Source organism: Struthio camelus, chromosome 19 (assembly GCF_040807025.1).
Source record: "Struthio camelus isolate bStrCam1 chromosome 19, bStrCam1.hap1, whole genome shotgun sequence".
NCBI classification, from domain to species: domain Eukaryota; kingdom Metazoa; phylum Chordata; class Aves; order Struthioniformes; family Struthionidae; genus Struthio; species Struthio camelus.
Genome location: NC_090960.1, coordinates 9186891 through 9214614, shown reverse-complemented (window position 1 = coordinate 9214614; position 27724 = coordinate 9186891). Strand labels below are relative to the sequence as shown.

General features: G+C 45.2%; 1 protein-coding gene across 1 annotated transcript in view; it reads left to right on the top strand.

Moving 5' to 3' along the window:
- Positions 1-2631: 2631 nt before the first annotated feature.
- UBE2O (ubiquitin conjugating enzyme E2 O) overlaps positions 2632-27724 on the top strand; it is a 70465-nt gene continuing 45372 nt past the window's right edge. The window contains exon 1 of the mRNA XM_068913398.1: positions 2632-3006. Coding sequence (XP_068769499.1) covers positions 2632-3006 — 375 coding nt within the window. The remainder of the gene's footprint in view (positions 3007-27724) is intronic.

Here is a 27724-nt window from a genome sequence, read left to right as displayed (position 1 = left end):
GGTCCCTGCCCTCTCTTGCTTGTGGATGGGGATCTGCATTCCCACAAGCCCATCCTGCCCATATCGACAGCTGTATAACCACGTTACGTCGAACAGATATTTAAACTGTCTTTCTCCATATTTTTCCACCTGGACAACATTCTCTTTTAGCTCTGTTCTATTCCTTATCCTTGGGGTCAAGGCCGAGAAATGCTCCCCTAGGGAACTACACCAGCAAAACACCCCTCTGTTTAAAATGATGCAGGCTGTTAAATCCTGATGTGGGGGTCATGCTGACCTAGGACCCAGAGGGAGGAAGACACTGCGAGCTGTTGCAACGCTTGCAGCTCCCTGCTCTGGAGACAGGTCAGGAATAGTTTGCCCTCTGCCATCAATGAGAGCATCCCAAAGGCGGCCCGAAAGCGTGCCCTGCACCCACCGCTGCAGGAGGACATCTCAGGAGCTGGGCAGAGCGGAAACGTGATCCTGCTCCTAGTACCTCTCCCTCGTGGGAGATGCCCGCTGCAGCGAGGGCTCCGTGCACAGCCAGGCTCCGGATTCGCACAGCTAGTGGGTGCTGTTTCCTGGCAGAGAAGGACTAGAAACCCAATGGAAAAATCCAGGAACTGCTTTAAAAATAAAAGCTGTGTTTCCGGTCCCTTTCCTGAAAGAAGAAACCCTGGAAGGAGAAACTACAGCCAGCTGGTGGATAGAGCCAGGCCAGCCCTGGGCTCGGGTTTGTGGGAGTGAAAGGAGGAGATTACTGCTATGCTGCTCTTGTTTTCTTTTGGTAATAAAATGAGTCAGGCTGAGGATTTCAAGCATTTTCCTGATATTCCAGCCAGCGCTGCACAGACGGGGAGATCTATGGAGTGAAGTGACAAGATATCTTTGAGTAAAGGACAGGCAAATAAGGCTATTTGGGATGCGCTTCGCCCTTCCCCTGCCCGGGTAGCGAGGCCCTCTCAAGAAATTATTTTTATTTCAAAAATCCCTGCCGATAAAAGGGAAAATATCCACAAGAGTCAACGAAGCCAAACATTGGGCTCCTTCGCACACCGTAACGAGGATTTCTAGGAGTCATAAAAAGCCAAGCCGTGCTTTCCTGCCAGCTGGAGAGCACCTCAGCACCCGGAGGAGCGCATGACAAGGGGCAGCGCCCCGAGCAGCCCAGCCAGGCCGGGCTCCTGCCTCTTCCCGCCCCGTCTCCGAGTTTGCCTTCAAATGCCTGTCATATATTTTTTAATTTTTTTATTTTTTCCCCTCACGCGGAAGGTGGCCAGACCTCGATGGTGGCTGCTGGTGCGGGACCTGGCAGGAGGCTGGCCCGTGCCTCGTGCGCCCCCACGCTCCCTTGGCCGCGCTAGATCCAGAAGCTCTCCCGGACTGGTAGCACCAGTCTAGGCTGGAAGGGAGGAGATGGCGGGTGGGATTCATATCACTCGGACCCTGAGGTGGCGTCCTGGGGGTGTCGCGCGGCCCCGGGCGCGGGGGCTACCGAAACGCGGGGCGGTTCCCGCTGTGACTCGGCCGCAGCCCCTAATTCCCTGGGAACAACCCCGCCGGGAGGCCGTGGTGGCGGCGGGAGCCGGCGGAGCACGGGGGCTTCGGGCCGGGAGGAGGAGACGGGCCCGGCTGCGCAGGGTCGCTGCCGCCCCGGGGGGCGCCGCGGCGGGAGGCTGCTCCCCCTTGGTGCCTTCAGCCGTCTCCCCGGAGTCCTCCTCTCTGCCCCCTGGGCTTCCTCCCCCGCCCCGGCTCCTCCTCCCCTCTCTCCCTCACCCCTTCTCCTGCCTCCATCCTCGGGCCCTCCCCATCCCTCTTCCCTCAATCCCTCTCTCTTCCCTCCTCCCTCTCTCCCTTTCCTCATCCCTGGCTCTCCTCTGCCCTCCTTCCTTCCTCCTCTCAGCCCTCTCTCCGCAGTCCTCTCCTTCCTCCCCTCCTTCCTCCACCCCTCTCCCCTCAGCCCACTCCTCCCTCCATCCCTCTCCCCTCACCCCTCCCTCCCCTCAGGCCCCTCTCCTCAGCCCTCTCCTCCCTCCATCCCTCCCTCTCACCCCTCCCTCCCCTCAGGCCCCTCTCCTCAGCCCTCTCCTCCCTCCATCCCTCCCTCCCCTCAGGCCCCTCTCCTCAGCCCTCTCCTCCCTCCATCCCTCCCTCTCACCCCTCCTTCCCCTCAGGCCCCTCTCCTCAGCCCTCTCCTCCCTCCATCCCTCCCTCTCACCCCTCCTTCCCCTCAGGCCCTTCTCCTCAGCCCTCCCCTCCCTCCATCCCTCTCCCCTCAGCCCTCCCTCCCCTCAGCCCCCTCCTCCCTCCATCCCTCTCCTCTCAGCCCTCCCTCCCCTCAGACCCCTCCTTCCTCCACCCCTCTCCCCTCAGCCCTCCCTCCCCTCAGCCCACTCCTCCCTCCACCCCTCTCCCCTCAGCCCTCCCTCCCCTCAGGCCCCTCCCCTCAGCCCTCCCTCTCCCCCCCCCGCGCAGGCCCGGCGCCGCGGTGGGCGGGGCCTGGCGGTGGGCGGGGCGACGCGGTCGGGCCCCGCCCCCGGGCCGTTACATGCGCGGGGCCCGCGCGCCGCCCGCCCCGCCCCCCGCCCTCCCCTCCCCTCCCCCAGCCTGCGCCGGCGGCCGCGCGCTCTCCCCGCTCTGCCCGGCGCCATGGCGGACCAGCCCGCTGAGGCGGCCCCGGCCCCCGCCGCCCCGGCCCCGGCTCCCGCCGCGCTGCCCCTGCCCGCGCCGGCCCCGCCGGGCGGCTCGCAGCGCCTCCTCTTCTCGCACGACCTGGTGTCGGGCCGCTACCGCGGCTCGGTGCGGTTCGGCCTGGTGCGCCTCATCCACGGCGAGGACTCCGACTCGGAGGAGGAGGAGGGCGGCCGCGGCACCGGCGGCGGCGCCGCCAGCTCGGGCGGCTCCGAGTCGGGCGGCCCCGGGGCCGGCGGCGCCGAGGAAGGCCGCGCCAGCCCGCTGCGGCGGGGCTACGTGCGGGTGCAGTGGTACCCGGAGGGCATCAAGCAGCACGTCAAGGAGACCAAGGTAACGGCTCGCCCCGGCCCCGGCCCCTGCTCGGGCGGGCGGCGGCGGCGGCGCGCCCTGTCCCCCCCCCCCCCCCCCGCCGCCTTTGCGGCCTCCCCGCCGGTTCTCGCCGGTTCGGCGCGCGGTCGCGGGGCCTTGTCCGTCCCACGCGGCCCGCGCCGGAGGCCTCGTGGGGCAGGGGCCTGCGCGGCTCTGCCCGGCCGCGGAGCCGGCCTGCGGCTCCTTCTCGTGGTTATCCCTCCGCTCTCGCCTGCCAGAAGTGCCGCCGCTGGCTGCGTGCTGCGTCTGAGCGCCGGAGGTGGACTGTGTCCTCCAGAGGCTGAAATCTGTTTCCCGTCTTTCGTCATGCTGGAGTGAATCCTCCTCGCCTCCTGCCTGGAGTGAACGCTGCTCCTGCGCTTCACCGGTGTCGAAACGTAGCCGTTTCTCCCAGGCACTGGATTTTAATGGCACTAGAGGAAGTGCAGTCGGGGATTTGAGCTAGTTCCTAGTAGAGGCAAGCTCTCCGACCCTCTCTTACTTGCTGGGAATGTGCTCCAGTGTCTCTTCGGTGGACAGCATCATGGTAGCCTGTTGTAGGGGAGCCAACAGCTAAACGGAGTAATCGTGACTAGCTGAAATCCCAGTGGTGGGCAACCGTGGTTTGGATTTGCCCTTGTTTACATGAACGTTTACCTCTCTTGATGAGGCCTAGGTAAATCTGTGACCTTTTAATTACATCCAGAGAGCCACAGGGTTCAGGGCACTTCTTAGGCCTGGGTTAGAACGTTGCCACTTCCCAAAGTTATTCTGGTGCCAGATTTTGCACAGAGTGACTGGCAGTACAGAGGAGACAAAAGAGAGAGAGGGGGCACTGTAATATAACACAAAGGGGCCTGCGAGGGATGGGCGTTGCACTGAACAAAACAGAAGGCCTGCGCTGTCCTTGCAGTAGAGCGAGTCAGAGCGCTGTTCTGGGGTGGCAACTAAAAGCAGGAGTCTCCTGGTATGCCATCTGCTCTGCTGTTTAGCATTCTGCTTGATTTTTGAAAGGAGGAAACGGAGAGAAAGGTGTGCTGTGCTCCTACCGAAATTGGTAGGATTGCCCACGCTACCAGAATGAGCTAAATTTAGGTGATAGTGTCACTAGGCATGTGACCAGTAAGGAGATGAGAAAAATGAAAGCAAGGTATCAAGAAAATATATTTCCACATTACGTATTTCTACATTAAGAAAAACCTTCTTTCCCTAGAGCCGCAATTCAATCACTGTAGCCTTCAAATAAAATCTTTGTGTGCTGTTACATCAACATATGTCCAAAGTTGAGTGTTTTCAGCCTCTAAATGAGGCCACTTCAACTTGAGTGATTAAACATGGACTTAGGAGTTGTTACTGGATTCCCAAATTCGGAAGTGTTAGCTCTGACTTTAGTCACTTGCTAACTGTACCCTGCGCAACATTAGAAAAAGCTAGACTGCAGAGGATCAGAAGTTAAAGGCAATTATGTAAATAAATGGTCCTCTTTCTTTCCTTTTCAAAGTCATATCCCTCTGATGTAGGCAGCTTTACCATTCAGGTAATAGCCCCTGGGGAAAAGTTCCCTAAGTGCCTAAGGAATTTAGGTGTACTCCCGTCATATTGATTTTTTTCCATTTAAAAAGCTGCCCGCTGACAAAATGGATAGGCATTGTGTACAATCTGCGCTGCAGTTTAGGGTTACTAAAAACAAATCTGACGCCACTGGAAAGGCGCTGCAGAACTTCTCATTTCATGGTTATAGCTGGGTTTTTTAGCTTTCCTCTAACCCAGCCCTTTCACGTTATACTAATGGGTGAACCAGCCAGGTAAGCTGACATGCTTGTTGTTGTCCGAGCTGGGAGGGGTACGAACCATAAGGACCACGTGGTTGTCCTGGGCCTAAAGTTTGTTAATTTTTAGAATGTTGTTGCCAACCATAATTATTTTGGCCAGGCCTCTAACTCTCCAGCATCTTTAGCTGTGGAATTCTATTTGATGTCTTTATTATGTTAACCTCACTGTCTTGGTCACAGTCAGCCCCTGGATTCAAGAGAGTACCTATTCCGTTTCTTTGAAGGTACCTTTCATTTCCCTGCGATCTTAATTCTGTAATGGTCAGAGGATAAAGGTAGCCCTGGGGTCAGGGCTCTTGCTAGCCTCATCTTGCACAATTGTATACCTGTTCTGTACGGTAATTTTTCTTTCCCATGTGAAACGCTTGTGTGCCTGTCTCTCTCATGTGGATCCTTCTTTGTCAAGCGCTTAAAGATCTATGAACCCTGGCAGGTTTATTGGTAAGAGCATGTGTTGTAACTGAGGAAGGGGAGAAACAAAGTTGTTGCAAATTTTGAGGACAGTGAAAGAGTACCTTCAGCTTCCAGTGCAAAGGTTAAATGCAGTTGTTTATAACCAGAAAAACTGGATTATAACCCTAGAGATTTCTTGTGTTTTGCTTGAACTTTGTGGGTTAAAACTTTTTTTTTTCCCTGCCAGGTACTATATAGGCTAATCCTTTTTACTGTTTTTCCTAGATGTTCTATGCTTACCTTTGTTCTTTCCTGTTGGAAATGGTAGGCAAACTGCCGCTTAAACCCCAGCACACAATTACTGATGTTAATAAGTAATAGAAACTTTCTCTTGAAATAGGACAAGCGTTTGGTACAAAGGCCCACGAACTCTTCCAACTGAATAAGTAGTTTATCCGAGCACATTCCTGCCTTTGATTCCCATGTTGATAGTCATTAGCACTATCATGAGAATGATGTGAATGAAAAGAGCCAGGATTTCTTATCCTCTGGCTCTGTGTGCTCCTTTCCTGCTGTCCATGACTGCTTTCCTTTTTCAAAACACTGGAAAGTCATTGTTGCTAAATAATGCAAAACCCAAGCAGTTCTGGGAGAAGCCTTTCCTATCCAAATACGTTTGCCATCTATGTCCTGTCTAACTCCCATCCTGTCAGGCAACCGAATCGGAAGAGCAGTCCCTCTGGTTAAAGCCATCTCTCTTGTTTTCATATTACTGTTTGTATGCTAGATGTAATTTTCACTCAAAAGTTGTGAGAATATTGATAATTGGTGTGAACTTGTGATGCTTTTCTAACAAAGTAGCAGTAATATTTGAGACCCAACTGAGATTTAATTTCCAAATTTCTCAGCTGTAAGTTAATACTCTTACTGCATACTTGTGCTGCCTTTGGGAAATTAAAAAATATGCTTGACCGTGTTAAATATGAGTAAGGCTTAGAGAGTGCCTTGAAATGCTGCTAGTCTTCCTCTCTCTGGCTCATCAGAAAGCCTCAGAGTTCTCGACCAACTTGAATGCTCACAAAGCCTGTGTAAGGCAGATATGCTTGTTCTGCGTATGAGGAAAACAAAAGTGCAGGTGTTATATTTCAGCACCTTATCTAAAGGCCTGCAACAGGCCAGACTGCTGAATTCCCCGTCTTGTGCTCTTTTGTATGCCTCTGGGAGTGAAATACTTATGCTAGTATCTTGGTGTAATGCTGTTCTGTATCAGGAGTGGAGTTGATTGATTTACATGTAGGGAACAAGTAGGGACGCAGGATTGCTGTAAGAGTCAAGGCCCAAACATGCTGGACGTTTTTAGCAATCTTTTGCTTTGTTTTTGCGCAGTTCAGAATACAGCTTGGTTTGGATGGCTCTCTACTCCATTCAGGTTTGCCCTGGAAACAGATTCAAACTATCAGGGCACTTCAGACATAATTCAGTAGCTGATCAGTTTATTAGCTGGAAATTGTCTGATGTTATCTCTCCAAGTCTCTCTATGAATTCAACTCTGCTTCATCCCACACAACCCTTCTGTTCCTTCCCACTGTTCATTGCTATAATTTCTTAACCTCAAGTATTGAGTCATGGATGTAACTTTCTGAAGACATTATTTCCACATAATTTCAAGACTCTTGTGTATATTGTATTTTTTCTTCTGAGCTCTATCATTAATATTTTGACCTAAACTTCTAAGTTGTGATTTTTTTTCTGTGCTTATATTATGGTAGAAGGAAATACTTCCTTTTCAGTGATGATTGGCATTTTCCCTTCTGTGTCCCTTTGCAGCCACTGTCAACCCTCACCTCTGGGATCCCAACTAGGAACTGTAACTGATACAGGTGGTCTGATACTGTGAAGTGCTGGTTATCTCTGTTAGGTTTTTTTCTTCTTCTTTTTATTTTTTTAAAAGTTTTTCTCCTCTAGTTAGGACACTAATGTGGGCTGTACAGATGTTAATCGCAGCTACAGAATGTGGTACCTCTTTGTGACTAAGGGATGGAAACACTGAAAGCCTTACAAAAATCTTTCATCTTCAAACTGCACCAATGTGTTCTCTGCCTAGAAATGCAGTGGCGTTGAGTGCTTAAATTCCAGCAGGTAAAGATGGATGGTTCTAGCTTGCACAAGTATGAGTCCTTTTCAGGAGCCATGAGTACATGCTGATCACAGTTCAGAACTGTAGTGAAACACGCAAATTCAATGCCCGTAAACTATTAATACTGTTTTTTTTTTTATTGCGTGAGGAAGCTATATCTAACCCTCTTCTTGCTTCTGACATTTCAGTTAGTCTCTCAGGGGTTTTTTTTGAAACCATTTGACTTTCATAGCTGTTAAGGACAGGAGGAGAGAAAAGGCTTACTGGAATTTTTGCAGTTCTACGCAAGACAGAATCACTTTAAAGGGTAACCATTCAATCCTTTGGCTAGTCACTGCAAGGCTACTTTCCCTTAACTTGATTCCCCTTTTTGTTTTGCAGGCTAAGGACTTTGATTTGTTTGACTCTTGCATTATAGGCTTGGGGATCATCGCTAGTGTTTTTATTGCAAAAATGGCATCCTGTGCAACATGCAGTATGGAAGTCTCCTGAGTGCTAAGTAGTATACAGTATTATTGTATAGAGAGTTATTTTGAGTGTATAGTACAGACTGAATTGATCATTCAAGAGCACTAGTGGACGCTTGAGCTAGGTAATTAACTATAATTATTCAAAATATAGTCAGGAATGTCGTGTTTAAAATGGATAGAATCTCTCACCAAGCAAGCAGTTGCTGTGTGATGGAGCATCTCTTCCAAGGTTCTCTCGCTTTCAGTGTGTCGGTATAGCTAGCGAATAGTTAAAATTGGTAACGCTCTTTGGAGTAGTAAACAGTTAACTAATGTGCACTAAAAGCTTTAGGAGGAATGAATCCAAGTCTGTGACGGGCTTTGAAATACTTATACGAATGAGGCATTTTGCTGTAACTTTCTCATAAAGACTTCTCCTTTGCTTGTGTTTACCCAGCTCAGATACAGACTTCCCCAGACAAGTGGCTTTAAGCAATTTGGTAGTTACTTTTTTTTTTGGCGAAAGACTCTTTATTGAACTTAAAAGGCAGAATCTGTAACAGATGCTTTTGGGGGGCTAGGTCTTGCTTACTTATGCCAGGTGACCTCAGTTATTCTCCCCTCTTCAGAGGAAAGACACTATTTTTAATGTTCAGCATCTGTGTTGGTGCTGGGAAATAATTGGCAGTTGCGAAGCTAAAAGCCTCCTCTCATTTGACTGTTTGACTGTTTAATTACTTGCGGGGTTTCAAAGGCTCAGAAGGTGATGATACCTTCCTAAATGCTAGTTAGGAAAAACTTGCCTCATTGTTTCCACTCTACTGTTACCTCCCACCATGTACTTTTATTTTTTTAACCCAAAAGGCTCATTGTCAGTTTAGAAACTGATACTTTCATCTGAAATTTTTGCGCTTGCTTTTTAGGTTGTCACTCCTAAGGTTCCTGGAACTGAAAGATGTGAGATGATGGCTTGGTTTTTTTTTTTTTTTTTGTCCTTTGGAGCATTTGATATGTAACTCAGTTCTAGTTCTACCTTGCATAGTTGATATTTTCTTCTTTTGTGGTCTTTAGAACTGTGGCAAGGTAGGTAAATACAAATTTTACATTCTGAAACAAAAAAATCAATAGGGAGACTCCGTGGTAATGGATTTTATTTTCTATTTGCCATGGGCTGTTATGCCGCTAAATAGATGCGTGCGTGTTTGTGTCTGAAACTAAACACTCTGCTAACCTTTGCTAATTTGCAAAGTTGGCAAACTTCAGCAAAAAGTCATTGCTCTTACTAGCAAGATCCTTTGAATGGTGGAGGATTTACCTTCAACAAATATGGAAAAAACCTTTTTATTTTTTGAACGTTAAGTATTTCTGTGAAGGGTGAAGTAGAGGGATACTGGTTATAAAGTATCATTAGAAACATCAAATACTATGAAAATGCATGATTTTGGCAGAAGAGAGAACAGGGATCACCTATAACTGTAGCAGCTGTGCATTTTCAGATGTGTGTGAGTTTCAAGTTGACAGGTGTCCTTTTAGTTTTACTGCTCTTTTCAATCTGTGATGAATGAATTATATGAAGGAGGACTCTATGGTCAGTCTTGTGTGACGGGTTACCTGGTTAGCAGTAACGCTTCAAGAGAAAGGTAACGCCTGTCTTAAATGAGACTGTGAAGGGTGAGTGTAATTCTCTGGTAGGCAGAACGTGGTTACCTTGGTCAGCATCTGGCAAGGATATATGGGACTGCATCAAGGCAAGATGTAGATGAAAGCTTGTTCGTGTGCTGAGATTGTTAGGATTGGGGTGTTCAGGGTGACCGAAAAGCCTTTGGTCTGCCTCAAGATGTAATCCGGAATGCACACATCCCAGGTTGCGCTGTGTAGCCCAGTTTCACGTAGATTAGGTTCATTGTGGGCTTGGCTTCATTTGTGGATAGAAAGTATTTCTAACTCTGCATTTTGGCTTTATTCTTACCTCATGCATTTGGCTGTGTGTGTATGCTACAAAAAAGGGTACGGAGAACTTCAGTGTTCTGTTCCAGCCTTTGGAGATTTGGACTTGGGCTATACTTTGTGTATGTACTTGTGCAGGAGAGGTAAGGGGAAGGGATGGGTGATGTTACATTTCTGTCTTATGCCCTTAATTTTGTAGGTTTTCAAGTAACTTGGCTGTGAGAGAGAACCAGTGAACATCTGCAATTGGAATTCTTCCGTTCTGTAAAGTCCAGGCTAAAAACATGGGATGAGAGTGGTCAGATTTTAAGACTAAAAAGTCTATGCCTCTGAACACTAGGCTTGTGGGTGTTTGTGGTGTGGCCTTTTTTTGGTTCTGTTTTAGAAATGGTCTCCCCTCAAGGCTTCATTCGGCCTTCTCCATTGTTCAGGTGTGTTGTACCACAGAAGCCCACAGCAGGGGTTGCAGTGCAGTTTAGCTCAGCTTATGTGGAAGATGTTTAAGCTAAACAGCATTGGTGCACGTACCTTGTGAGCTCAGACCATGCGCCACGGGTCTACTGACCTGCTTGTCTAAATTGTAGCAAATTGATAGTTAAAAATGTATAGAAATGGTGTCTAGAGCACTATCTTGATAGGACCCTGGAAACTTTTTGCAGATGCTTTCTCTGTCAGCTTCTGGCCTGGGATAGAAGATTGTATGGGCATATAAGGGGATAGATGAATGCCAAGATTCAAACTATGTTTATCATGTATCTATTCCAGCACTTAGCCAAGGTTTTGAAAGTGGGATGCACAAAGCTACATCTTAGTAGTTGTCCAGTTTTTCAAGAGTCCTGAACAACCACCTCCCTGCTCTGGCAATATGTGGGATGCACTGGAAAGTTAGGCTTTTTTATAATTGCAAAAAAGAGTTTGTTGCTTGTTTTTTGCATTGTCTTTAAAGTAATGACCTCTTTTTTTTCTCAACAGCTGGTGCTGTAGCTTCCTCCAAAATAATTGGACAGCGTGAGGGTTGTTGGTAGGAGGTGAGGGTAAGGATTTACAAGAAAACTGACTAGGAGGGGCCTGAAGCACTCGTTATCTTACTGCAGCTTCCAGGCCTGGGAAAAAAGTTAATTCACAGCAGTAAACTTGAATCAGGGAAACTCTGCCCAGCTTGCATTTGTAATGGTATCACTTCACAGCTTCTAGTTACAGGCCCTTGAGTTGAAGAGAAACTAGGTAGCTATGCTCTTGCTCCATTAAGCAGCATTCATTTCATACCATAACGTTACAATGGTAGTACCGTGTGGTTCTGTGTTCACACACACCAAACAGCCTAGGTGGTACGTTCCTACAGCTGCTTGAAAAGCTATTGGCTTTTTTTTGCGTGTGAGGAAGAGGTTGGAGACTGACAAGTGAATAAGGCTATTTAATCACCAGCTGAAAATATGAGGTGCTTAAGGCTTTTAACTATGTTTCTTAGCCCAAAGCTGGGGCTTTCTTGTGCATCGTACCTGTTAAAATGCCTGGGTAGTGTTTTCATCCCTCAATGGGAGATGAGCCTTCTGCTTGAGGTGAAATACACTAATACTGGGAGAGCTGGAATTCGTTCCATCACAACTGATTTATTTTTTACCTGCTTTTGAAAGGATATAATTCCTTTGAGAATAAAAAAAGATAGAATTTTGTGTGTGAATCACTCTTGTTTTAAGAAATAGTTCTGTTTCTTTGCTGATAAAGGATACTTAGCAAGCGAGTAGCACTTTTCCTCTTCAAAGTGTTTTCAGGACTTGCAGATGTTGTTTCAGGACTTTTCAGGATGTTGCAGAGCCTCTGTGGCCATGTGGATTGGAAAGGTGTTTTTTAAAAAAAAAAAATGTATGGGTGACTCTAGGTCAGTCAGCCTGCACTAGTACTATTGAGTCCTGATGTAGTTCGCTGAGTGGTGTGCTCAGTATCTTCTCTGCTTGACCTTTTCTGAGCAGGGCTGGAGATCATGAACTGCCTGGATGGTGGAGAAACTTCTGACATTCCTCAACGTAGATATAACTAGAGACTTCTGTCTAGACAAGTTATTTTCACCTCAAACCATAAAATACTCGTTGTGCTGCAAATGTGTGAAATGTCATGCTTGGAAACTAGACCGCATATTGTATCTCTTGCTATTGAGGGATTCAGATTTGATGTATTTCCTCACATGAGTAATTAAATGAGTGAGTAACCTAGCATTTTTAAAAGTTAGTTCAACTATAAATCTAGTAAGCTGTGGCAGTTTTGTAAGGCTGAATTAGAGATGTAGTCAGTGAGGTATAACTTAGATGTAAGCCGTTAACTTTGAGGGTTCTTAATGGTATTTCTAGAATCAAATGGCTATTTCGGCTCTCTTGGCTCAAGATGTTCAGATTAAATAACAGGTCCTAGTTCTTAGTCCTCAGTAAAATTGTTGGCTACAGTTACACACGAACACAATCAGAATTTGAGTAGTGCTCTGATCCTCAAAGGATCTCAGTATTTTTCTTCATTCAGCTTTGCTCTGCGATTGCACTAAAATGGCTACTTCTTCCTTACCTGCTGCTTGAGAGAAGAGTTGGACATTGCAGTAACTAGCAGTGTTGGACTATGTTGCCCTTCTCAATTGCTTCCTACTGTTTCTGTCCATCTCTAGTGGCAGATGGAGCAGCTGTACTGCTCCCCGCAGAACTTTGCTTTTTGGTATTTGAGGTGAGTGTACCTGAAGTCTCACTTGAAATGTTTTTATTCAGAATTGATCTGACTTCCAGCAAGGCCCTACAGGGTGTTGTCCTTTGGTTTTGCTTTTTTAACCACTTTTGAAGGTGAAAGCTTCTTCCTTTGAAGGTGGGTTACACATCTAATCCAAAGGAGTAATTCTCATGACCATTGCACAAAGTATTGATGCTGCTGTTCAGCATCTGAGTCCAGTTCCTTGAAACGGTGTTAGTCTTGGGACAAAATAGTCGCGTTTTCTAAATTTATAGTTACTAAGTAGCTATGTGACTGGCTGTGAGTAGTACATATTTAACTAACTCTTCATATATATTGTTTCATGCTTAATGCACGTAATATTTACCAGGGATCTCCTCTATGTCCTTGTGCCACAGGAAACTGCGGGGTCCAGACGGTAAAAGGTTATCTGGCTTCCCATGCTGAAGCATAATCTCATCGTAGTGAATTGTCTGTAGACTTCAGTTTATAGCAGAAAAGGGGAGGGGCAAAAAAATCTGTCTGTCCTTACTGGAAGACTTTTGGTTTTGTTTTTTAAAGCCTGCAGATGTGGATGATTCATTTGCTGCCTGTAAGAGGCAAGCTAGCCAGCATTTTGGGTGTGCTCTGAAGAACCTGGAAGGTTATTCCTAATACGCTGGGGTGGTGTATAATGTTTCTTCCTTGAAGTGTATTTAATGTAGCATGTGGTTGATGAATATAGATCTGAATTATCCTGGCTGTGGAAGATTTCTGAGCTGGAACAAACTTCACATGGTAAAGCAAGTTGCTTCCTAGACTATGCCTCTGAAATATATATAAGAGGAGAAGAGAGCACCTTAAGGAGTTACACAGCTGCAAAGGTGACGTTGCACAGGAAATATGAATTGCATGGGTACTTAGATGAAAAAAAAAAAATCCTGTCGTTCCTCCATGATGCATTAGTTGATACTTTTACTATCCTAACGTGCCAGCTCTCAATATTTTGAGGTCTTGCTATACATGGCAAAATTATGCAATAACATTTGGAGTGAATTATTGGTTCATTAACTACCTTTTCACCCAGAACATCTCCTGACCTGCATAGCTGAGTTAGCTTATTTACCCTTTTGACTCTCAGGCTAGAAACTTCCTCTGTTTAGTTTTGTGTGATGTTGCGGATTGTGCTGATACATGACAATGAAATGTCTCATTTGGTTCACAAACTAAATCTGCCCTGTAATGATAAAGCAAAGTGCTAAGTACAGGGTGACTGGACTATAATAAAACATGTGCCAAAAAGAGCCCCTCCCTGTGGTTACTAATGAGTACTCCACAGACAGATGTCTCTACTGTGACATACATTCATAGCAAGTTGAAGGAGCTGGGCTTGCACATCTGCCTAGCGTCATGCAGGCGGGTAGTGCTACACTAGCAGAGTATGCTTGGGCTACTCCTTGGTGTGTGGAGGGGGATGAAAGCAAAGTGCAAGTGAGGACAGACTAGATCTCCTGGAGTTCAAAACCTAGAGCTCTTGAGGCAGTTAACATTGTTTGGCAGTACAGTACTGGAAGGTACCTCCTGAGTCAGTCCCCTGCTATCAAGGGCTGCAACAGTCTGTTTGTGTATCCGTGAAGGTCTGTCATAAAATCAGTTAGCTGTTTGCTTTGATTTCTTGGATTAGAAAACTGTTCCAGTCTTGATGAGGAAACTTTGTAATTTCCAGCATAAATGCACAGGCATCCATCTCTTGTTTTTGGGGGATTTTTTTTAAAAAAAAAAAAAAAACCCAAACCTGGCTGCTAACTAGCTTCTTGTCTTTATAAAAGTGCTCTTATGTGGTGAAGCACAACCATTTTCTCCCTTTTCACCTCAGACTATATATCACTAACTTCCTTGCAAGATAGGCTCTTTCCCTGAAAATCTTGCAGCCCTTCTCTGCACCTGCTCCAGTTGGAGCAGTGCTTTCTTGATCGGAATTGTCTCTGGTTAACCTTGATCAGCCTCGAGTACCTCATTGAATGGAATTAATGGTTGTTTCCTGAGGCTGCTTTTACGTGAGCCCAAGTGCTAGTTTAAAACTTAACACCTTCCATATCGAGCACTCTATCTGTATTTCACAGTAGTATTATGTGATCAGCTCTCAGATTTCTTGTTTTGTTGGTCATCTTAGAGAAGGATTAATAATTTATAGGAAATATCACAAATATGCTAATTGATGTGGTCACTGTAATGCATATTTTAATTGAGTGAGGTTTTTTCCCCCCTCCAGTGCTGATATTTGGAGTTTTGGAAAAAATCCAAGCTAGGATCCTGGCTTCTTAATCATGCTGTGGCTATATATTTTTTCTGATCTCAGTAACATGATTTAGTGCCGCAATATTGTTCATAGATATTGGCCACCATTTCCAATCTACTTGCTCTTGCACAATGATTAAAACAATTGTTAGTTATGTCTTATGTTAGCCTAGTGAGTGTGGCATTAGTGTCAGTGTTGCGTTAATTCTGTGTATTCTACTATTTAATTGGCATTCAGGTGGAAAACCACAATGTGTATTTAGACCTAATTTTGTCTCTTCCACAATGGTACTTTGGCTTCTTCTGTTTTTGCCCCATGATGTTACTTTCTCTTCAGGTTACAGCAGTTTTCTTCAATTAGTGCACATGCAACCATGCAAGCGAGGCAGTTTGACGGAGAAAAATACTCTTATCTGAGAACTGGCATACTTGCTGCAAAGCACCAGCCAGTTTTCCCTAGTGCCTGTGTAGAGCAGCTGATGAGCTGTAGCTGTTTGGCTTGGCAGACTGTTTGCCCTTCTTGGCCACAGTTGGTGGAATAAACTGATCTCATCACCCCCTCTGCTCCTGCTAGTTTTTGTTGTATATCCTTTACTGCCCATAGTGACTGTGAAATGAACCTTGTCTTTCTGTTGTGATAACTTAATTTGAGTTTATCTTAATCTCTTCTAATATGGCATTAATAAGTGTTTGCTGTCAGGGGAGCTGTGATGAGAAATCATCTAGCGATTGAAAAGGTTGGCTTTTAAAAGGTGATGTTTGTATGGCTGATTCCTCTCTCTCCCTGCTGTTGTACCCGCCTCTCTAAAGAAGCGTTGCTCCCTGGAGCTGCTAAGGGTATGTGTGTAGAGGGAGGTAACAAACTCAGTGTGGAGAGCTCTTATTTTTCTGAACTTGGATCTTTAAAACTGCTTGATACCATTGGTCTAGCAAACCCTTTTGTAGAAGCATTTTGTAGAACAAATGCTTTTGTAGAAGCATTTATGAACAGTCTTTCAAGTCTCTTGCACAGCTCATATCTAAATCTCCTTGGTGCTGAACGAATCATGTCAATGTGATGATGACAGCAAACTGTAGTACCCCAGGAACTGAAGAGTCCGTTCCACTTGTTTTGGAAAGCAGCCTAAGAAATCTTTGTGAAACTCCCGTTTGTTCTTGTTAATGCTGCTAATTTAGTTCAGCTACAATTCAGTTCAGATTGCCTGCCTCTGATCTGTAGTGCTGGCAGTGCTTAAATGAAAGACTTGAAACAAAAGATGAAGGAGTAGACACAATGACATTCATAGCATCATTGTCTACCTACATGTACTATTGAGCGTGACAGAAAATACTTCAAATTACAATTCTTGAATATTTGCTAGCTTGAGTCTTAGTTCAGCTGGTTCCTACTGTGGCATTAGAATATCGGGTGTGTTAACTGCTACTAGCAACAAAGCTTTTTGTGGTAGAAGGTCTTTTTTCATAGCTCTGTTTTGTCCATTAGCTTTTCCCCTCTACCTTCCCTCCCTAAGCAGCTTTTATGCCATTCTGCAGCTTCAGAGGCCTTTAAGTGCCTCATGTGCCTCATGATTAGACTAACTCTTCTCCCCACACCTCTGGCACCTCAAAGGCCACTTCCCCTGCCCATTTATCCTCACAACCCTCCTCTTTGCTGTTTTCCTCTAGCAGTTAAGATATTCAGGATGATAGCATGTTCACTGCTGTTGAGACAGTGCTTGCTACCCTGTTGTGGACACTGGCAGACCTGTCTGATCCGATGCTTTTTCTCCCCAGGTGGCAGGGTGTTTGTTTGCCCTCTCATTTTTTCCCGTTTCATCAGAAAAAAAATCCCCAAATGTTCTTGAAATGCTTAATTGATGAGGTATGACCTGCTAGCCTCAGTGTTGCATCTGAAGAAAGGAGTGATGGTGAGGCTGTGTTTTTTTTTTTAAGGGTTTTCTACTAATGAGTGACACTAGTATGTTTGCTAAAAAGGCATCTTTTTCACTAAATTGCTTTAGGATATTTGAAGTGGTTTGGATTGTCTGCATTCTGAAGAAGAGTAAAGCAAAGGATGTTTATTACTTCCCCAGGTGAAAGTGAGGCCCCAGCAGGAACATCACAAGGCTAGCCAGTGTTGTGTGCACAGCTGGTGCTGCTACTTCTGGCTTAGCCTCCTCTCAGCACTGCCTTTGATTTCATCATAGGCTCACTGGAAAAGAAGGTACCTGTCATGTTCAGCTAGACAGTGCTTTAGCAAGGTGGCCAATCTCCATTAGAGACCAGGAGGAGGAAGAGCTTTTGATCATAAATGACAATATGCACTCTGTGATTTTAACCCAGGCCTCTACTGATGGGTGAAATTGCCCTTCTGTCTTGCTATAAATAGGTATTTTAACTGGGGGCAGGTGCTATTGAAGTGTCACTTGGGTGAAATTTGAGCCGTGTGTTGAATGTCTGTCTCTTAGCAGAGCGAGGCATTGTCTTGCACTTTGTCTGATGCATCAAAAGCTGTGCGTTTCTCTGCTGAGGGATATCGTTATGGTAAGATAGCTGTTTATCAGACTTTCTTTTTGAAGTGTTGAAACTAACGCTTCCTTGAATCAACTCAGTGCTCCATTCCCTCCAAAGTTATTGTTAAAATGCTGCACTGATAGGTATGTCTTGACTTTTTTTAATTCCTGTTCTGCTCCCCCACCATAAGTGACTTGTTTTCAGGAAATTTTAAACTGTTTTGGTTCTCTTCTTTTGAGTACATTGCAAGGGGTTTAGCGATTATGAAAAGCAGCGTTGTTTGAGTGCCCAGACTGTTCGTAACATCCAGCAATATGCTTTTCGGTGCAGTACTCGAGTATTCTTCACAATCTCTTTTTATAATTGTACTCTGAAAGAGTAAACTATGGAGGCTTTCTCATTGAAATGTTTAGCCGTCATGTGCCTGCTCTGCAATATTGTTGTGGGATGAGGCTTCTAATTTTGCAGAAGGAAAATTGCAGTTTGTCTTGATCCTTTCAACTCTGGAGTGTTTCTTGCACTTTATGGAGAAGCCTGTGATTGGTGAATATGGTTGAAGAAAAGTAGGATTCAACTGTAAAATGCATTTAGCTTCACCCTGATCACTTTCTGAAATAATGAACTCTAGCAGTCCTCACTAACTCTTGAGATGAGAGAAGCTCCTTTAGATCGATTAGCATCTTATTCAAAGCTACCATATCAATATCATCTTTGCTAAATGAAATCGATCTGGGACCCTTAGATGATTGGCATTTAAGCCAGCTTTTGACTTTGGGTTGCTCCTGTTCAAAAGGTGCACGACACTTAAATGCTTTAATACTGAAGTGCTTTGGAGCTTCAGGTAGCTGGGTGGAGAGCTTGACTGGAGAGTGTCTTTTTTCCGTTATCGTTATTGTAAATGACATGGCTTTATTAAGCAAGCTAAGAAGGTACTGGTAAAAATCTCTAATATCCTAAGCCTGTGGAATTTCTTTAAAATGCTCAGAAATGATCTTTACATTGTCCTGCTTGTGACTGTCGAGGAGGCCTAGTGTTGACATCTGCACGCATATAGTGACAACGTAATCATGAAAAGATTCTGGAACATGGCTACTGCAGAAGACTCGAGCACTAATGGATGAGCACATACCACAGCACTTGCTCCCTTTTATGGAAGATTTTTAGTAATTCCTTTTTTCCTCTTAACTTCTCAGTATAGCTTGTTGACTGAACCGAAACCTGGAAAGAACTGACTCTGGGGCTGAAACAACATGTAAATTTTTGCATGGAAGACGTAGAAGTGGTAAGAGTATACTTGGAGGCTCCCTTCTCATTGGTAAAGAAATCAGACCCATAAGACTTGGAAGCTTCCTAACTGTCATCTCACTCAGGACCGTGGTGTTTGCCACTCCCAGGTGGACGATGCAGGTTTCTGATAGAACTGGAAAATGGAAGCCTGCTATTCAATTCATGATTTGTTAATTCTTGCAGTACTTAAATAAAATCCATCAGTCAGCGCAACCCTTGCGGGCAGGGGATGGTTTCAACGATGACTGTTGTATTTCCTCCCCAGCATCTGCCATAAGCAGTGTGTGTTAACCACTGATCAGCTGGAGAAATGGGGAAGACCCTTGTTGCATCTCAGATTAAATGTAAATGTTAGGTTAAGTTTTTGTGAAATCTGGGGTTAGAGTTTGCTTTTGAATGGATCTAAGCATTCCACTCTGGACTCTTGATACTTTTAAGTAATTCTGAAATGTAAAAGTAACCCTATCTTGTTCTAAGGTAGGATCAGTGACAGAAGTAAAGAAATTAGATCAATTTACAGTTAGTATATTCAGCTGTCCTTGAGGATGTCATATACCAGTGGAGGCATTGCTCCACAAACTTTTCTGTATGGATTTTCAGTGAGATGGGCTATTTCTGTTCTTTAAAGACAGAAAGGCAGTCTGTCATGGGCTGAAGCCTTTGGAAAATCCGCTTGTTCTGGTCTGAACTGGAATTCAATCAACTATAGGAGAGAGAAGTAGTTAATGGGCTTGTAATCCCAGGTTATGTTTGCCTGGCTGAGACTTGAAAGCAACACTTAAAATTGCAAAGGAAACAGTAGTTCTGCAAAGGGCTCTGGGAGGAGAGGCAGGAAGACGAGCAGACTTCACCTTTTCATCCCTAGCTTTGCCAAGGCCCATCACGTTCTAGTACATGTTTGAATACAGCTCAGTTTGGTATCTTAATTTCCCTGAGTCTCGCACACAGGATAGAAAATCTTGAGAGAAAATATAACGCTGAACTGCACTAGGACCTTGAGTGGCGCCAGTGGTGTAGCAAGGGAGTAGAAGATGGTAGGAAGAAGATGGTAGCCCCTTCATCATACTGCTTTGTGCTCGTACACAGACAGCTCAGAAATGGAAGAACACCCATGTGCCTTTCTGTAGACCCCTGGGCTTTCTGGTGATAGCTCAGGCTGAGAGTGTCAGTGGATGTGTTTACAGGTGCTGCTGGTGTGGCACCATGGTGTTTTCTGCTATGAGAACAGGACTGCAAATACAGCCTGCTCCCTGCTAGGACCAGTTTAAGGGAAGCCGGGTGGCAGGGTTTATGCTGTGCATGCTGGTGAGTTGTGGCATAAGAGAGGCTGGATCAATTATACTGCAGTTAACAGTGGGTGCTATTAATTCCCATCTTGAGCAGGTCCCTGCTAGGGACATCAATTTTTGCTTGAGCTCTGATTTGAGAGAAATAGTTTAGCTGGTTTTAGACTTGGGTTTGGTCTTGCTGTCTTTTACTTGGTTTGGTTTGAGACCTGCCTGTTTGAGACCTTTTGGGGGTAGGAATGGTTGGGGGTGGGAGTTTCTCCCTCCCTGACAGCATGTTCAGGGTGACAGCAGCTTGCCAGTGCTTGCTGCTCAGCTTGAATTTGAATCAGAGTCAAATTCCTAATGCCGTTCTCAGCGTGATTCCTGGTGAGCAGTTGCTTGTCTCGGTGCCCCAGCAGGCACGAGAGAATGTTTTGGTTAGCATCCCCAGAAAATGGCTCAAAGGGCTTGCAAAATATGGCCATTTACCACCAAAATGGTGTGGGTGCCTGACTGGTGCCTCTGTTTAGCCTACTTGACGGATCAGTGGCCCTCAACTGTTTTGGAGCAAGAAAATGAAGACGACTAACTTCAGAACTAAGTCTGTTCACATAACTGAGGGAGACTTGTCTCCCACAGGCATGTTTTGATGGAGACCCAAGCTGGTGAACCAGTGTAGCTAGGTGGTATGGCTGGACCTAGGTTTAGCCTGGCTGCCCCAACCTGCTGTTGTACCTCAGCTGGTAGGTCCTGTCCCTGTGTGAGGCTCAGGCTTTGGTCTGTCCTGCAGTAGATAGCTTGAGTCTGGAGGCAGTTTGGTTTCCAGGCACCCAGTGCTGCCATATCTGCTTTTCTGATTCCAGACTTGATGCAGGCAAAGGAAGAGGCAAGGCCTTTTCACTAATGTCCCACAGCCTTGTGTTTCAGTAAAGGAGTTGCACTTCTGAAGGAAAGGACTTTATACTGTAAGAAAAGAGATGGGCATGCTTGCTTGTTCCAGTCGGAGGGAACTTTAAACCTGATCTCTCATTGGGAGAGATCTGTTTGGGATGACGTGAGCAAAAAGAAAAATCATGGGATTTTTCATTTGTGGCTTTGTTGTGCGCCCTTGGTGATCTCATGTCTGTTTAAATCTCAGGTCTATTTCTGTGCAACATAATCCTTGTTGTTTTGTGGCACCTTACTGTATGCACGTTCTCTGTGTACCTCCTGATCTTAACTGCTTGGTTTACTGAAACAGCAGTTATTTTTACTGCTGTCAGTACTGTTGAGCCCAGGCTTTGCAGTGTTGGGCGTATTCTGTTCTGCTTCATGCATCAACAAAACTCACGGCATTCTGAAATGTCTGGGATTTTTATTGCTGGTGATGATGGAGAAGGCAGAAAAAATGATGTGGTTTAGCTTGTAAAATCTGTCTGTTTGTTTTAATCTCAGAAATTGATACAGGATTGAAAAAAGCCTAAACCTGAAATGCTTTCTGATGGGGGGGGAAAAGGCATAGATCAAATTAGCTTTCTTCCCCCCTCCCCCCCCCCCCAGAGGTCATGACAGTGTAATGTGTGCTATTCTTCTGTAGCTGCTCTTTCTAACTCTTCTCAGTTTGTAGCGTAGCATTGACACATTTAGGGAACGAGCTATCGCCCGTAGCCTAATGCCTTACGGGCAGGCTGTGTCCAAGGTGGCATCATGTGCCTGAAAGAAGCTATGAGCTGTGGTGAGAAACTCAGGATGGAGGCCTGAGAAAGTGGGACTGTCCCCCTAGGCACAAACACCTTTGCTCAAATTCCTTCTCTCTTGAGCTTGCTATGGTTTTATTCTGTGGGGTGGGGTGGGGGAGAAGGGGTTTGCTGGCTCTGCCTTAGCAGAGGTCAGGAGGCTCTATCTTGAAAGCAGTATGAAATGACTGGTGCCAATGTGGGAGAAACAAGGTAAGTTATGATCCTCATGTAGGAATTGCTGCTCTTTACTTGTATTTCAATGCAGCTGGTAAGTCTGCATGTACGTTCACTTTTCTAGGAGCTCATGGACTCATTTCCTGTGGAGACAAGAATTAAAGTTACTGAGTCCTTCAAAGGCTTCTCCTGGTTTTGTCGTCTTCTCAAACTTGATCTTGGTTGCAGTTAGGCCAGGAGACAACCCCCTACGCAGCAAAGCAGCTGGTCAGGCTCATTGGGGCATGTGAAGACTTTGGTACTAGTTGATCCAAATGGTCTCTGGAACGAAGGGTGCGGGTCAGGTTAAGCCGCAGCTACTGCCTGCCCTTATATGAACTTGATAGCTACTGTGCTCCTTTCTCCTGGAGCTTCTGTTAAGGTATAGTTGTCTGCGCAGACATGAGGCTACTCCATGCGTCCTTGCAGAACCCTGGAAAAATATTGAAGCTGACTAAATGGACATGTTCCCTCTGGAGATGGGCTTCCTTTGAGCCAGGGAATGTAGGTCATAATTAAATATATAAAGCAAAAAGACTTCATTGTAATGGTAGCGTTTTGCCTAGATAGTCCAGTGAGGTCCTCGCACTAATGGATAACCTGTTCTTACATATATGCTATTTAATATGCCTTATTAAGCAAACCTAATTAAGTAGCAGCTTCGGCCCTACTAAAAGTCATGACACGTGATTCTTAAGGCTATAGGTCTGGCATCCTGACTAGTGCGTTTTCCTGTCTGCTGTTTTTTCTCAGTCCAAATATGTATTCTCGGCCTTCAGTGCCAAAGGCAAGGGTAAAGAAGGAAAGCAGTGAGGTGTGAGGCACCATTAAGTACCTGATAGGATAAACTTAATGTTGCATATATGGCTGTCTAAACCAGGCATGTAGCTTCAGGGTAATGAGAAATGAATCTGGACAGATGAATAAAGTGAGATGGAAGCTCGTTCTGCGTGGAGAAGGGAATGCTTTGCGTGTCCTGAATGAAGCTGTTGTGGAGGTGCTTGTTGCAACACACAGGAAATTGCTGACACGCAACTGGGGGTATCGGAAAGGAGGTGTATCAGAAAAAAATCTTGACAAAGATGATGAATGCCTGTTGGCAGCAAGTCTAAGGCTGGTAGTTATAGACAGTAATATTATGCAGATGCTCACAATTGAGGACCTTTAACTACAGGATTCTGCTGCATCGGGTGCTTTGGGGTATTTTAGTTTGTAATAAGAAAACAAAGTATGTCATGTCATGTTTGTGGTGACAAAGTATTTTTTACTGCCTTTTCTGGATGTTCAATGTACTTCTTAATCTTGACAGCTTCTTGAGTTTTACATGCAGAATATATTCCTTCAAGCGGAGAGGGTGCTATGTGCTTGTCTTCCTATTATCCACTATTTAGCAATGCACCCGCTTCCTAGCCACCATGTTCCACGCTGGTGATGGCTGCATTTCAGTGGCTGGTGAAACAGTGCTTTTCCATATGCATAGCTTGCAAAGCTGGGGAATCTTTTCAAGTAAAAATCACTACTGTAAGCATAAAAGTATCCTAGTAGTGGTTGGTCTGACTTGGTGTGAGTTGCTGCTATAAGTTACACATCAAATTCAGAACCTGACAAATCTGCTGAGTATACAATGGGAGTTAATGAGGAGGGGCGATTGTGAGGGAGAACCTAGTTTTTATGTCCGGTTAGGAGTGACAGCCCATATAATGCAGCCTAAAGCTTATCAGCACACACAACCTTTTCCGGACATAGCTGGGACTCAGCACCTTGGAGCAGTTCTGTTTACACTTGTGCTAATGTAGTTTTGGTTCATGACATGTGGCTTTTCAGTGACTCTGAAATCGGCTATCTGGTCGCTACCTTCCACAGTCGGGGGCTGCACAGCTTTGTCCGTCTTTCAAGGTCTTCTAAGGCAATCCTCACCATGGTGTTCTTGCAGTGCTCGTAAGAGCCAGAGTTCAGTTAACCTCCATCCTGCTGCAAGCAGAAAGCGTGAAGAGGAGCAGACAGAGCCCTTCTCCAGCTGTCAGGGGAGCAGAGCTTTCTAAATCATCCTGTAAATTTTTTTTATCGTGTTTGCAAGCCTACTCTAACTGCACTTATGGCTCAATGTTTCACTGGGGTTGCGATGGGCTGAAATCCCTCTATTATAACTGAAGTCATTAAAGCGAAGAGCATGGTATGTGCATGGCACATAACAAAGAGTCTAGTATTAAAGCAGAATGCTCACTTTCCTACTGTGTATGTACATAATATATCCTCATAAAAAAAAGTCGTTGTCGAAAGTAGACATCAAATGAATTACAGTCCCAAGAAATATGGGGCTCCCTGTCAAGGATAACTGACTTGGTTTAAGAAGGTAAAATGTATTTTGCAGACGGTGGCTATTGATTAGTTGTTCTCTAGACTGCTTTTATTCTTCAGTGTGTGGATGCAAAGATGTCCAGATGTACAAAACATACATTTGGATTCATGGTGCTGTAGGGACAGGGATCAGTGGCTTTGTAATTGATTAGCTGCATCATTTGTCTCTAGTGTTTGCTTTCCTGGTTAAGATATTCCCAAGAGGCTGTTAGCACAGGTACAGCACAAGGCTAAGTATCACAGCTGTGCTAGGAATCCAGTGCCATTCTGCTCTGAGAGGTGAATGTTTTTTAAAGAACTCCTCTCACTGACTAGATCGGCTTTTATTTGGAGGCAGATCTGCTGACTTCAGGCAAACAGGCTTTTACTGCTTTTTGCTCGTGCTGTCTGGAATGAGCCCTTATTCCTCTAAGGGCATCCTCAGCAGAACTACTTACCTCCAGTCAAGTTACAGCTGAGGAGCCACTGAGGCAGTGAAGATGCTTAAGATGAAAGACCTCAGTTTAACTCACTTTAGGTTGAATTTACGGGTGTGAAGTAAGGGAGGAAGGAGGGGAGGGGAACAATGCACTTAAATGCATGATATTTGACAGAGCTGTTAAGTCAAACATGACATCCCTCAATGCAATTTTAGCATCTTTTCTGACTAGATCTGCATTATAACATCTTATAGGTGATGTTACCACGCTGAAAGTTCTGACGTTTGTCACGTTAGCCCAGGAAGGGAAACGGAGACAGGTTCCTGTGTTCCTGCCGAAGGCTTACAGATTTAGAGAAGACTCTTTAAAAAAACTGCTGATCTATAGACAAAGGTTAGGTATGCAGCAGCTATGGGCCTTGAGAGAAAGAGTGGGGGGAGTCTTCCTTGTTAAAACTTGTTTAGGAAAATTCTGAGACTTTAGTCTTTGACGTTTATAGGAAAACGGTCAACCTCACAGCGAGTTCCTTAACAGTCAATTTTCCCTTGCTTGCCTGTGAGAGAGGACCTTTTACAAATGCTTCTCGTGAGGGGGTAGTTCTAAGTTTCTCAGAGACCTCATTCCTCCTCCTCTTTTACATATCTCTTGTTAAAAATTGAAGACTTCACAGTTTCTTGGGGAGCCCAGGGACTCTTCTGATGTTTAGGATCCTAAATGCCTCTGCCGTTCTTGAAAATTGGATTTGAGCATCTCGGGAAATGTTTTTTTCCTGTGATTTGTGATGCTGTACAGCTTTTGAGTTACATTGTGTAGTAGAGCCTGTATGGAGTTGAGGCCTGCTAGATTTTTACAACAAAGTTATACTCCTGCGTGAAGTTAGCTGTTGCCTGTATACTGTGTCCAGAGGACAGGGTGGCAGGGATTGATGCAAGTATGAAGGATTTTGCCCTTAAATTGTCTGTACAGTGAGATACTTAAAAAATTAGCTTCAGCAGGTTTAGAATGGGAACTGTGTGCACTTTGCACAAAATCAGAGGACCTCTGACTTACTGCTTTTCTGGTTTCTATGTCCATTGCTCTAAATGTGCACTTACACAGGTGGCTCAGTGACTGACTTTTGTGAGCTGTATACATCAATGCTTTTCGGTTGCTCAGTTGCCAGGGAAGGGAATGGGGGGGGGAAGATTCCTTGAGCTATAATCTCAAATTAGTGTTGTATCAAATATGCTGCTGAATAGCTGAAAGGATACCCACCAAAGTAACACGGGGAAGGAGAGATGTTTCCATGTGGCTGCTGGTGGTTCTGCTGGCTAAAATGCTGTGTTGTCTTGCTTTCCAGACCTGTGCCAGCAATCCTTGTGATAAACGGCTTAGTCAGCATAGAAAACACCTGAAGGCAAACTGATACAGGCACGTCATATGGTTATATCGCTGGGCTTTAAATATGAACTTGAAAGCTTTGAGCTCTGGCTAAGAGGGGAGGAAAAGTCAGTCCCACTAGACTTACTGGTGCAAAGGGGATAAGACGGTATCTTGTAGGAGAATTAAGTCACGGTCTGAAAGGCTTCTACGCTTCTCTCCCTAGTGCATCACTGCTGTCACCAGTCCTTGTGAGATTTTATCAGAGTTATTGAAGAGAATGTAAGGTGGTTTGCTTTTGTGTTACAGGATGCACAAACAGCCTGCATAGGAAGGAGGCAATGAATTAAAACAGCTCTGGCTGAAGGATGTTTTAATTTTTCCACCAGCCAGTCCCCAAGTGGTGAATTCACCTCTTGAATAAAAAGGCATGCGATAGTGCAGGGGCTGCAGAAACTCAGTTGTTAAATGACTGAGCTCCTGACTCTATAGCCTGGCCTATAGATTCAATATGGGTTGTTCCTTGTTTTTTGTAATGGCAAGTGCAGCATCTATGTATGAGAAGGGGGGAATAATTGAAACTCTTTCAATGGAAAGAAAATGCAGCTGAGGTTTTTTGGGCAATGATGCAATTGTGCTGCATTGTCCCAGTAGCATTCACACGCTCTTGTCTGCAGTGTGAGCTAGGGGAGTGGCTGCGCTGCTTATCAGAAATAAATGCATGCACTGGGTACCCATCCTCTCACTGGCTTTTTGGATAGCTTCTGTCTCTAAGATTCCAGAGTTTGCTTGACCTGGTCTTAAACACAAAGGCTTTTATTTACTTACTTATTAAGCAATATCTGACAACTTCAAAAGGCATGTTATTTAACAGAAAGCTTTTGCAGAACATCGGAGCTGTCTTGCTGCTAGCATTAGCCACTGTACCTGCTAAAGCAGGGTTTGCCTTTGCTATGATAGGAGGAACTGGGGAGAGGACCCCAGACTTCTGTCCTTGCTGTAGGAGGTAGTGATACCAATTTCCCCTGTGAGCAAAGTTTCACAGATTCCCCAGACCACTCTTAATCATTAGCAGTGGAAAATCCCCCCCCCCCCCCCAACCTCCAGCCTGAGTGTCTTATATTTTTATGCTAAACTGGCAAATTTACTTTGGTCCTTATCCACTTCATTGAATTAAACGCTCTGCCCTTTTTCCTTAGGCTTCAAACAGCTCATCTGTCCTTGCAGCATTCCTCATACGTAGCAGAGCAGTAAGGCATTACAGTGTGTTTTGGGAGTGTGTTCTGCATGTGAGATCAACCAAGAATATTTCTCCAGAGAGATGCTCTCATTTCAGAGCAGACATGAAACTCGGAGAAGCCACGAGAGGAACTGGTCAGCGCCGTTCACTCGCTGCCCGGTACTGACTTGAGAGCGTAGCATGACGCAGCATATGTTGTGCTCTCAGCTGGAGCTATTTATACATTGCTTTCCAGAGATGCTTTGTCTTCTCTAGGAGATTCTGTACTTGATGAAATAATCCTGCTTAAGTTTATTATATCTGCTAGTCTTCCTAAGATCTAGATGAACACTTTGGCTTTATAGCAGTGCTGTACCTCTGGATCCAAACACCACTGAATGAGAGGGAAGTTCATTATTAAGATATATCTGGATTCAGTCCCCTAAGGTGATTTGACCTGCAGCCTGGACTCATAGTGGGTCTTATGTGTGAACCAAAACTTGCTTGTTGTGCATTTAAAGATAATAGACTGTAATATTCTTCCTCTCTCCTAGGAGAGAAAATTGCTGCAATTGTGAAACATTAATGTCTGTGTTTGGGGGAAGGGACTCTTGTGAGGGTGTTA